General features: G+C 38.7%; 1 protein-coding gene across 4 annotated transcripts in view; it reads right to left on the bottom strand.

Annotated features, from left to right (window-relative positions):
• The window catches only part of ZNF461 (zinc finger protein 461), a 35,222-nt gene that overhangs the window by 17,319 nt on the left and 4,566 nt on the right, over positions 1-13,337 (bottom strand). For 2 of the 4 annotated variants that reach the window (XM_073016598.1, XM_007996538.3), the window contains exons 3-4: positions 7,124-7,213; positions 5,228-5,323 (exon numbers count right to left, since the gene is read on the bottom strand). In XM_073016598.1, the coding sequence (XP_072872699.1) occupies positions 5,228-5,323; positions 7,124-7,166 (139 nt within the window). In that variant the 5' untranslated portion in view covers positions 7,167-7,213. Of the gene's footprint in view, positions 1-5,227; positions 5,324-7,086; positions 7,214-13,337 lie in introns of all 4 variants that reach the window. The other 2 variants (XM_007996537.3, XM_007996535.3) reach the window with 1 other exon arrangement.

Raw genomic sequence — 13,337 nt, 5'->3', positions numbered from 1 at the left:
TGGCGTGAACCCGGGAGGCGGAGCTTGCAGTGAGCAGAGATCGTGCCACTGCACTCCAGCCTGGGCGACAGAGCGAGGCTCCGTCTCAAAAAAAAAAAAACAAAAACCAAAAAAACAAACAAACAAAAAACAACCTCCCAGAGCATTAAGGAGGGGAGCTCCCTCAACCTTATAATATAAAGTATCTACAAAATTCCTAGAGCTAACATCATACTTAATGTTAAAAGACTGAATGGTTTCCCTCCAAAATGGAGAAAACACAGGATGTCCACTTTTATCACCTTTATTCAACATAGTATTAGAAGTTCTTGCCACTCCAATAAGGCAAGAAAAATAAATAAAAGGCATAGATTACAAAAAAAGAAAAAAACCAAAATTATCTATTTGTAAATAATCTGTTTATAAGTAGGAATCTCTAAGAAAAAAAGCTAGTACTAATACACAAGTTGAGTAAGGTCACAAAATACGGGATTAATATACAAAATTAACTGCACTCCAATATAAAAATGCAATGTCATTTACAAATGCTCCAAAGAAAATGAAATACTTAGGTATAAAACTAACAAAACTTGTACAGATTCTGTATGATGAAAATTGTAAGATGTTAGTAAAAGAAATCAAGGAAAACAAAAATATTTGGAGAGGCATGCTGTGTTCATGCTTTGGAAGACTGAACAGAATAAAGGTGTTCTCTCTTACTTCATCTATAGGGCTTAACACAATTCCCATGAAAATCTCAGCAGATTTTTTGTAGATACAGACAAGCTTTTCTAAAATTTATATGGAAAGAAAAAGGTCCTAAGGATAACCAAAATAATTATGAAAAATAACACAGTGGGAAGAATCACTCCTTCCAATATTAAGGTTTACTATATACCTGCAGCCATCATGAAAGGTGGCACTAGAAGAGAGATGGTCACAAAATCAATGCAACAGAACAGAGAATGCAGAGAGCGAGCCACACAAATGTGCACAACTAATTTTTGACTAAGGTGAAAAAGCTATTACTTGAGAAGGGATAACTTTTAAATAAATGCTATGGGCATCCATAGAAAAAAAAGAACCTTGATCTAAATCTCACAACTTTACAAAAATGAACTCAAAATGAACCACAAACTTACATGAAAAATGTAAAACTATAAAATTTCTGGCCAGGCGTGGTGGCTCATGCCTGTAACCCCAGCACTTTGGGAGGCAGAGGCGGGTGGATCACCTGAGGTCAGGGGTTCGAGACCAGCCTGGCCAACATAGGGAAACCCCGTCTCTACTTAAAAACAAAAACAAAAACAAAAACAATAACAAAAGTTAGCTGGGTGTGGTGGCGTGTGCCTGTAATTCCAGCTATTTGCAAGGCTGAGGCAGGAGAATCGCTTGAACCTGGGAGGCAGAGGTTGTAGTGAGCTGAGATCATGCCACTGCATTCCAGCCTGGGTGACAGAGCAAGACTCCATCACCAAAAAATAAACAAACAAACAAACAAAAACTATAAAATGTCTAAAAAAGAAAATCTTAAGGACCTTTGAGTAGGCAAACAGTTATTAGACTTGATACTAAATACACATACACACACCAAAAACACAATTCATAAAAGAAAAGAAGATAAATTAGACCTCATCAAAATTAAGAACTTTTGCTCTGCAAAGACCCTGTTAAAAGGATAAAAAGACAAATTACAGGGCAACCCGCTGGGGTCCCCTTCCATGCTGTGGAAGCTTTGTTCTTTCACTCTTCACAATAAACCTTGCTTAAAAAAAAGAAAAAAAAAGACAAATTACAGACTGGGAGAAAATATTTGCAGGTTATATATCCAACAAAGGCATTCTGTCTAAGATACAAAAACAACTTTGAAAACACAACAGTATAAAACCAACCAAATTAGAAAATGGGCAAAAGGCATGGAGAGACATTTCACTGAACAGGATAGACAGATGGCACACACAGATGTTCAACATTATTTGCCATTAAGGAAATTCAAATTAAAACCACAATGAGATATAATTACCCACCTATTAGAATGGTTAGAATGAAAAACAATTAGAACACCAAGTGCTGGCTATGATTAGAGAAACTAGATCACACATACATTGCTGGTAAGAAAGTAAAATGGTACAAAGATTGTCAACAATAATTTAGCAGGTCCTTGAAAAACTAAAAATGGACTTATTACACTACACAGCAACTACACTCTTGAGCATTTATCGTAAACAAATGAAGACTTATTTTCATGTACAAGTTTGTACATGAATGTAAAAACAAAAAACCCATATATATGTGTATGTGTACATGAAATAAAAGGAAAAAAAAGGCCATTTTCAAAAGGACAAGTATTGCAGGATTCTATTTATGTAACATTTATGAAGTTACATAATTATACAGAGAACAGAACAGTAGTTGCCAAGGTGTATTAGTCTGTTCTCATGCTGCTGATAAAGACATACCTGGGACTGGGTAATTTATAAAGAAAAAGGTTTAATGGACTCACAGTTCCACGTGGCTGGGGAGGCCTCACAATCATGGCAGAAGGCAAAGGAGGAGAAAAGGCACATCTTACATGGCAGCAAGCAAGACAGAATGAGAGCCAAGCGAAAGGGGAAACCCCTTATAAAACCATCAGATCTTGTGACACTTACTACCACGAGAACAGTATGGGGGAAACTGCCCCCATGATTCAATTATCTCCCACCTGGTCCCTCCCACAACACATGGGAATTATGGGAGCTATAATTCAAGATGAGATTTGAGAGGAGACACAGCCAAACCATATAAAAAGGGATAGGAAAAAGAGAAATGGGATAAGTATAGCTATAAAGAGGTAACACAAGGGAGTCTTGTGATGGTATTGTTGAGTACTTTGACTATTGTGGTGGTGACACAAGGCTACATGTGATAAAACTGCATAGAGCTATAAATATACACACAGAAATTAGTGCATGTATGACTGGTGAAATCTGAGTAAGTTCTATGAATTGTAGCAATGTCAATTTTTTGGTATGGTATTGTACTATAGTTGGGTAAGGTATTAACCCTGGGGGAAGCTGCAAAAGGGGTGCACAGGACTCCCCTGTACATTTCTTTGCAACTTCTTGTGAATCCATAATTATTTCAAAATAAAGTTTTTTTTTTAAAGAAAATCCATGCCAAGGAAAAAGCCTAACCAGGTATTAAAAAACTAGTAAAGGAATGTTAGCTTTACATTAAAACATGTATGAGAATATGTATCATTTTTCCATGATTCCTCTCTATTAGTTTCTTAGGGCTGCCATTAACAAAGTCCCACAAATTGGGTGGCTTAAAACAACACAAATGTATTCTCTCACTGTTCTGTAGCACTTTATTTATTTATTTATTTATTTATTTATTTATTTATTTATTGAGACAGGGTCTTGCTCTGTTACCAGACTAGAGTGTAATGGCAGAATCATGGTTCTCTGCAGCCTTGACCTCCCAGGCTCAAGCAATCCTCCCAACTCGGCCTCTTGAGTAGATGGGACTACAGGTGCATGCCGCCATGCTAGGCTACAGACAGGGTGTCACTATATTGCCCAGACTGGTATCAAACTCCTAGGCTCAAGTAATCCTTCTACCTTGGCCTCCCAAAGTGCTGGGATTAGAGGCGCGAGCCACCACGTTCAGCCTATAGCACTTCAATGAGTCACAGACATCATCAAAGAACTCTGGAATCCTTCCACCTTGGCCTCCCAAAGTGCTGGGATTACAGGTACGAGCCACCATGTTCAGCCTATAGCGCTTCAATGAGTCACAGACATCATAAAATAACTCTGGCCTAAAGAATGGATCTGCTCTTGGCCTACACACCCCAAACTTTCCTGGTTGATCTCCTTTCTTCTCAATCATCCCTCTGCCATCTCTACCTCCTCAATATAGTCATATATTACTTTCTCTAATTTTCCTAATTTCTAATCAACACTATTTTTTTGCCTAGTGATTCTATTAGAATATCCATCCATGTATTCTTGATCCCCTACTAGATTGAAAATGTCTCTATAACACTTTAAAAATGTATTCCTATCACTTAGCAAAGCAACTTGTATGAATCTTTTATTTATTTATTTTGAGATAGCATCTTGCAGTGTCACCTAAACTGGAGTAAAGTGGTACAATCTTGGCTTACTGTAGCCTCTAACTCCTGGGCTCAAATGATCTCCCACCTCAGTCTGCTGAATATCTGGGACTACAGGCATACACCACCATGCCTGGCTAATTTTTTAATTTTTAATTCTTCGTAAAGACAGGGCTTTTGCTATGTTGCCCAGACTGGTCACAAACTCCTAAGCTCAAGTAATTCTCCCACCTGAGCCTCCCAAAGTGCTGAGATTACAGCTGTGAGCCACTGAGCCCAGCCTGAATCTTTAAAAAAAAATTTATAAACAGGCTGGGCACAGTGGCGCATGCCTGTAATCCTAGCACTTTGGGAGGCTGAGGTGGGAGGATTGCTTAAGGAGGTCGAGACCAGCCTGGGCAATATAGTGAGACCTCATCTCTGCAAAAATTTAAAAAATTAGCCAGGCATGGTGACGTGTGCCTGTAGTTCCAGCTACTCAGGAAACTGAGGTGAGAGGATTGCTTGAGCCAGGGAGGCAGAGGTTGCAGTGAGCCGAGTTTGCACCACTGCACTCCATCCAGCCTGAGTCACAGAGTAAAACCCTGTCTCAAAACAAACAAAAATTAATAAACACTGTAGATTGTGTCCTTTGATGTACAGAAGTTTTTAGGTTTGATGTAGTCCCATCTGTCTATTTTTGCTTTTGTTGCCAGTGCTTTTGGCGTTATACACAATAAATCATTGCCAAATCCAATGTTATGAAGCTTTTCTCCAATATTTTCTTCTAAGAGTTTTTATTGTTTTAGATCTCATATTTAGGTCTTTGATCCATTCTGAGTTAATTTTTCTATCTGGTATAAGAGAAGGGTACAAATGTATTCCTTTGCCTATGGATAATCCAATTTTCTCCATGGAAGTGTTGGCACCCTTGTCTAAATTCATTTGACTATTTATGCAAGGGCTTATTTCTGGGCTCTCTATTCTATTCCATTAATCTACACATCTATCTTTATGCCAGTACCACACTGTTTGATTACTATAGGTTTATAATATGTTTTGAGATCAGGTTTTCCCTAAGTATTTGATTTAAAATAACCTTTCCAACTCAACATTCTGACCAGCTGGTCTGCTCCCTGCAAGGGCTTCCTGTGCTTGTTCACTCACCTGGACACCATCTTCCTGTCTCTTCCCTCACAACCATCCAGGGCTCCTTCCCTTCCTCCAATGAGGAGATTACGGCTGGCTTAGAAACAGAAAGTCCTAGTTATAAGAAAAGAAATTGAGATGAGATGGAAATGAATGTATCCAAATACAGTAATTTAGAACTGATTAAAATAAAAATAAATCATAGATAAAAATGGTACTTGATAGGGGATACAGAGGAAATAAAGGAGAAGAGATGAAATCCTCATATTCAGATGAACACAGGATCATAACAAACAAAGCAAACACATAGGTGATAAAATAGGACTTAAATTTATGTAAGCTTTCTCTTATTTTGTTGTGAGGAAAAGAAAAGAAGCTTCCTGAGATATTTATTCTTTTTTTAAATTTTTTTTTTGAGATGGAGTTTTGCTCTTGTTGTCCAGGCTAGAGTGCAATGGCACAATCTCAGCTTACTGCAACCTCCACTCCACTTCACGGGTTCAAATGATTCTCCTGCCTTAGCCTCCTAAGTAGCCAGGATTACACTATGCCCACCACTGTGCCTGGCTAATTTTTGTATTTTTAGTAGAAACCGGGTTTCGCCCATATCAGCCAGGCTGGTCTCAAACTCCTGACCTCAGGTGATCCACCCGCCTCAGCCTCCCAAAGTACTGGGATTACAGGCAAGCGCCACTGCACCCGGCCTCATATTTTTTAAATGTTAACTGTACAAAGTTCTTAAAAAACAACTTCCAAAGGCAAATCATTTAAAAAAGAATACAGGTCAGGCATGGTGGCTGACGCCTGTAATCCCAACACTTTGGGAGGCCAAGGCGGGTGGATCACTTGAGATCAGGATTTCGAGACCAGCCTGGCCAACATGGTGAAACCCTGTTTCTACTAAAAATACAAAAATTAGCTGTGCCTGGTGGCGGGCACCCGTAATCCCAGCTACTCAGGAGGCTGAGGCAGGAGAATCGCTTGAACCTGGGAGGCAGAGGATGCCGTGAACCGAGATGCGCCATTGCACTCTAGCCTGGGTGACAAAAGGGAAACTCTGTCTCAGAAAAAAAGAAAAAATTAAAAAGGCTGAGTGTTGTGGCTCATGCCTGTAATCCCAGCACTTTGGGAGGCTGAGGCGGGTGATCACCTGAGGTCAGGAGTTTGAGACCAGCCTGACCAACATGGAAAAAACATGTCTCTACTAAAAATACAAAATTAGCCAGGCGTCGTGGCGCATGCCTGTAATCCCAGCTACTCGGAAGGCTGAGGCAGGAGAATCCCTTGAACCCGGGAGGCAGAGGTTGCGGTGAGCCGAGATCACACTGTTGCACTCCAGCCTGGGCAATGAGAGTGAAACTTCATCTCAAAAAACAAACAAACAAATTAAATAAAAAATGAAAGAGGACATTTATTATAGGAAATGGAGTGGTGTTCCTTTGAGTAATGAACCTTTATTACTCCAGCCTACCACTCTGTTACCCAGGAAGGAAAAAAGCTTCACTCCTGGAACCCCTGTGTCTAGTTTTAATCTTATGCTAATACACTGGCAGATTTAGTACAGTGGACGTGAAAAAAAGACAGAGTGCTTTCTTTGACAGCGTTATGCTTTAACATTGCAGATTTCCAATTCTGCCCCTTAAACATCAAAGAAGAGTTATTATAAGAAAGCACCAAAAGAACATGTAAGGATGGGGAAAATGAAAATGCCCCTCCATTTAGCTGTGCTTGTTTCTACAATACATAAAGAGAAAATCCATCCAGTTATTTGAAAGCTAGCCCTAAATTAATAGGGGAGAAAGAAGAAATTCTAAGTAGATTGTGAATTGTTAGAAGAATTCTGAATTGTCAGGTTCTTAATTTTTAGATAACTTTACCAAGTGACACCAAGTTGCTATAATTCTCCAACATCACCTCCTTGTACAAATTCCTCTGCGCTGGGTTCAGGCATTCCCATTCCTCCTGAGAGACATCTATAGCCACATCTCTGAACATCACCAACTCCTAAAATGACAAATCAGAGTACTAGTTTTGAAATTATAAGAAACATTTTTAAAAAGAAAAGAGAGGTGCTAAAAGAAGGTACTGCCAGAAAGGAGACAGTCTACTGAACATATAGGCTAAGCCTGGGTCACGGGTCAAAGAGGAACTTAGTGTGACTGAAGCGGAGTGCCCACATGTTCTTAAACAATTCAATTTCTGCAGATACATCTTCTTGTGTAGGTGGCAAACTCCTGTTAATCAGTCATCTCGAAACTAAGAAAATAAGTACGGGCTCCCAATTAAATTAAATAGTTAAAAATGTTTAAATCTTTCCAAAATGTCTTATTAAAATCTCTATCTTGAGAAAAATAACTTGAAGACTTTACTTTATGATTATGACTATCATGCCATAGGCATTTTTAGTTTTCCTGCAAATTCTTTAGTAGACATCTGGTGCAGACTACATTTTCCATAGATGGACACTGCTGTATCTTGCATCGCATATATTCTTCAATTTAATCTTGACATCCCCCTTCCAATTGGTGTGAAGTTATGTGTCCCCTTCTCTTGAACCTGAAAGGACATCTTTCAACCTATAGACTTAACCTATAGAATATGGCAGAAGTGATTATGTGACTTCCGTGGTTAGATCACAAAAACATATCATACTTCTGCCTTACTTTCTGGGGATGTTCACTCTGGAAACCCAGCCACCATGTTCCTAGGAAGCCTAACCAGCCGATGGGATAGCTCATGGAGAAAGGAACCAAGCCTCCCCAAACAACAGTCAGCAACAGCTTGCAAGCCATGTGAGGGAACTATCTTGAAAGTGGGTCATGTAGTTCCCAATCAGAGCATTTCAGCTGACACCACATGGAACAGAGGTGAGCCATCCCTACTGAGCTCTGCTCAGATTGTGGATTGGCAAGCCCAGCCATGATTGTTGTTTTAATCTACTAAATTTTGGGTTAGTTTATTATCTAGAAATAGTTATTGTAACTGTAATATGATTTTTATTGGTAGCATAACATTTGATTTTTTTTTTTTTTAAGAGACGGGGTCTCACTATATTTCCCTGGCTGGTCTTGAGCTCCTGGGCTCAAGCAATCCTCCCACCTTAGCCTCCCAAAGTGCTGGGATTACAGGCATGAGCCACTGCACCCAGCCTCATTTAATCTTACAATAAAAGGTTTAATAATTCTCTTAGGCTTGAATCTCTGGGGTGAATAAAATCTCTAAGGTATTTTCTAAGGTACATACTCCATTGTTTTGTAATTACACCTGAGAGGTCTTAACTGTTACCATCCACCATCTCTCCCTGTATACTTACTATGTTCCTAAACTAAAGAAGATTAATGTAGAATGATCCAGACTCTCATAGATGTGACCCAAGTCTAACATATGCTATTCAATCTAAAACTGGAGTTTGTAATTGGTGATCATATATTTTCTGGCAAGATCTTCAGTTTTTCCATGCAAGCACTAATCCTATCTCCATCTAATCCTAAAGCCTCACACAGCAAAGTCTATCTGCTCAATGAGATCACCCAACACCAATTCCTATTACATCTCACCAGAAAATCCAAAATTGTGAAGTTCAAAGATTTCCCACATGTGATTTAATTAACCATTCATTCCCTGAGGACACCTCAAGTGGTAGCTTTTTTTTTCTCCCACAGCCTTTGTACCACTGTCCTCCTTGTTGCTAATCGTTGATGTCAGACAACTGTCTTTCCTTCTCTAAAATCTTTTTTTTTTTGAAATGGAATCTCACTCTGTCGCCCAGGCTGGAGTGCAGTGGCATGACCTCAGCTCACTGCAAGCTCTGCCTCCTGGGTTCAAGCGATTCTCATGCCTCAGGCTCCCAAGTAGCTGGGATTACAGGTGCACACCACCACACCTAGCTAATTTTTGTATTTTTTGTAGGGAAGGGGTTTCACCATGTTGTCCAGGCTAGTCTCAAACTCCTGACCTCAAATGATCCACCTGCCTCGGCCTCCCAAAATGCTGGGATTACGGGTGTGAGCCACCACACCTGGGCCCCTTCTCTAAAATATAATGTCATCATTTCATCGGTCTATACCATGTATTATCTCTCTCTCCATTGCAGTGATGTATTCACACGCAGGTTTTTGCCCCTCAGGAATTTTCGCTCCTGGCTCAGTATCACTACCTCTAATACTTCTAATCTTAATTTTCAGTGATTTCAAATATCCGTATACTGAGTTCTTCTAACATCATGGGCCCAATTCCTTACCTCTTCTACTTTTCTATGAGCTTATCTTCCACTCTACTGTACTCATTCCCCACATTATTACTCTAGACCTTGTGATTAGCAATAACTGCATCACCTCCAAAATACCAAGTATCCTTCTCTGATCCCCTTCACATTGGCACTCACCCACTCCATGCCTCTTTCCCTCTTCTTACCCAACTTAAATTCCATGCTCAACTAATCACTTAACTTTATAATCACTCCCAACATGAGCTCCCTTAACCCTCTCATTTCGCACTTGCTTGACAAAGCCTGAATCCTTGATGAGTCCATCTCTCTTTCTACTCCATCAACAAATCTCAGTAGCTAAAATTGGCTAGAGAAAATTATAAAACTTAATAACAAGTTTTATTTTTATATTTTCTTTCTCTTTTTTGGGGGGAGGGGTGGTAAGGGTGGGGCATCTTTCTTTGTCACCCAAGCTGGAGTCCAGTGGCGAGATCATAGCTTACACTGCAACCTCAAACTCCCGGGCACAACTGATGCTCCCATCTCAGTGTCCCAAGTAGCTGGGACTACAGGCACGTGCCACCATACCCAGCTAATTTTTTTTTTTTTTTGTACCGATGGGGGTCTTTTTTGTCCAGGCTGGTCTCAAACTCCTGGTTTCAAGCAGTCCTCTTGCTGTGGCCTCCCAAAGTGTTGGAATTACAGGCATGAGCCACTGCACCTGGCATATTTTTATATTTTTCTTTTCCTTTCTTAAATGGTTAAGAACTAAAAAGGTATATATTCAGATGTCTTGCCTCATGTTTATCCTTTCCATTTTGTCTCCCACCTCTTGCCCCCACGAGTGCAAAAAGGTATGAAACAACTTTATAAGTAAATACGTACATATAATTTTTCATGCTTTTATACAAATGGTAACATATTATAATATATACACTGTTTGGTACTTGATTTTTTTTCACTTATTAAATTCAAAGGATCTTGCCATATCTGTGGTGAATGGCTTCTTTATTTTTACATAAGTATATATAGTCCAATTATTTGTATTAACACCGATGGTTTATCAATTAAACCTATAGATTCATGATTTCTAGTCTTTGGCTATTATAAACAACAGTACAATGAATGCTATTGTGAATGTATCATTTCATACAAATACGGGTATATCTGTAAGAAAAAGTACCAGGAGTTGGATTGCTGGGTTAAAATGGAAAACACATTTTGGTAGATGTCAAATTGCCCTTGAAAGCAGTTAGACCATTCTGTTCTCCTCACAGACTCACTAACAGCATGCTTTGTCAAAACATTTTACTTTTACCAATCTAACAAGAAAGAAATGTCCACTAAAACTCCATGTCGTAAACTCTACTGCCACAGAGTTTTAGTGGACATTTCTTTAATTGTGAGTTTAGTACTTTTCTTTTTAGAAGAACCCTTTATATTTCCTTTTCTATGAACTCTCTATTCAGGTCCTTTGGCCTTTTTTCTACTGGGCTATTCATCTTTTTTTCTCTAAAAGTTCTCTATATTAGAGAAATAATAAGCTCTTTCCTTGTTTATGAGTGGTAAATACTTTACTCCAGTTTGTCATCTGTCTTCTGACTTTGCTTACAAGTGTTTCTCGCCATGCAGAAGTCTTTTTATTTTTATGTGGTAAAATGTGTTAACTTTTTCTTTTTCTAGTTTTTGGATTCTGAGTCCTAGTTAGAAAGGCGTTCCCCAAACCAAAGTTATGGAGGAATTCTCCCATGTTTTATTCTAGTGCTGTTATCATTGTATTTTTAATAATTAAATTAAATTATTTGATTTATTATAATTTATCCTATATGGTACGTGGGATATAGATTGGACTTTATCTTTTTCCAAAATTGCTACCTATCTGATAATGTTATCAACAGTCCATCTTTAGCCTACCAATTGGACATGTCATGTTAACCATGAGTTATATTCCCATTTGTAGGTATAACTCTAGGATTTCTATTCTGTTCACTTGATCCAATTATCATGTTTTCAGTATCGTGCTTTTTCATTATATGTAATTATGTGTAATTACGTGGTAGAGCTAATGTCCCCTCTACAGAAGGAATTAACAGAACCCTGAGTCAACAACATGTAACATGCAATAAAAAGTGTACAATAGGCTGGGTGTGGTGGCTCACACCTGTAATCCTAGCACTCTGAGAGGCTCAGGCAGGCGGATCACTTGAGGTCAGGAGTTTGAGACCAGACTGGGCAACATGGTGAAACCCCATCTCTACTAAAAACACAAAAAATTAGCCGAGTGTGGTGGCACACAACTGTGGTCCCAGATACTTGGGAGGCTGAGGCGGGAGAGTCGCTTGAACCTAGGAGGCAGAGGTTGCAGTGAGCTGAGATTGCGCCACTGCATTCCAGCCTGGGCGACAGAGTGAGACTCCATCTCAAAAAAATAAATAAATAAAAATAATAAATAAATAAAATTACTAGAAATGAAAAAATATGATTTTCAAGAGAAAACCACTTAATAGAAACATATCTACAAATGACACAGATGTTGAAATTGGCAAAGACTATAAAAACTATGAGATATATTTTAAAAATCTGCAGGAGGGAAAAAGGGAAATTTCAGGTGAAATTTGAATACTCTAAAAAAGAACCCAAGGCAAATCCCGAAACTAAGAAATGGACTATATGAGGCCGGGTGTGGTGGCTCACACCTGTAATCCCAGCACTTTGGGAAGCTCAGGTGGGTGGATCACCTGATGTCAGGAGTTCGAGATCAGCCTGGCTAATGTGGTGAAACCCTGGTCTCTACTAAAAATACAAAAATTAGCCAGGCATGGTGGTGTACAAAAATGTTAAAGGAAATTCTTCACGTGGAAAAAAAAATTGATACTAGATAAAATCTTCAGTCTATACAGAAGAATAAAGAGTGTTAGAAATGGTAAACATAGGGTTAAAACATAAGATATTCTTTTCATTTAATAATTTCTTTAAAAGATAATCAACTAAAGAAAGAAATATATGCTTTAAGCAAATTTAGAAATAAAATATATGACAAAAAAAAAAAAGACGGGAAGGGGAAATAGAAGCATCCAGTTATGCCTGGTGCAGTGGCTCACCCCTGTAAGCCACTGCAGGGACGCAGGATTGCTTAAGGCCAGGAGTTTGAGACCAGCCTGGGTAACAAAGTGAGATGGCATCTCTACAAAAAATTAAACAATTAGCCAGACGTGGTGGCACACAACTGTAGTCCTAGTTACTTGGAAGGCTGAGGCAGGAGGATCACTTGAGCCTAGGAGTTCGAGGCTGCAGTAAGCTATGATGACACCACTGGACTCCAACCTGGGCAACAGAGCATGACCCAGTCTCTTAAAAAAAAAAAAAGAAAAGTATCCAGCTGTAAGACATTTACATTATACCTGAAGTGTTCTAAAATGACTCAAATTATATAAAGCACATCGCAAACCTTAAAACAACCCCTAAAACAGCAAAACAAAGAGATACAACAAATAATCCTATAGTGAAGATAAAATTAAATACTAAAAAAATAAGATTAATCCAAGACAAGGCATGGAAAACAGGAAAAAAAAATTTAAAAAGAACAGTTGACAAAATGGTAGAGTAAAACCTAACTATGTTGCTAATTACATTAAATTTAAGTGGTCAAACTACAGTATATTTCCTGACTTATTTTATGGAGCCAGCATTGCCCTGACACTAAAACTTAAAAATTAATTAAAAATTAAGATGAAATAAAGTCATTTTTACACAATAAAATCTGAATGTGTCACCAAAGACCCAAACTACAGGAAACGCTAAGGGAAGATCTTCAGGCTAAAGATAAATGATACAGGATGGAAGTTCAGATCACAGGAAGGAAGGAAAAGCAACTAGACATTTTTTCCTGTTTTCCAACACATATAATTTCTTATCTTTGCA

The sequence above is a fragment of the Chlorocebus sabaeus genome, chromosome 6 (genome assembly GCF_047675955.1).
Source record: "Chlorocebus sabaeus isolate Y175 chromosome 6, mChlSab1.0.hap1, whole genome shotgun sequence".
NCBI classification, from domain to species: domain Eukaryota; kingdom Metazoa; phylum Chordata; class Mammalia; order Primates; family Cercopithecidae; genus Chlorocebus; species Chlorocebus sabaeus.
This window is presented reverse-complemented; position numbering and strand designations above follow the sequence as displayed.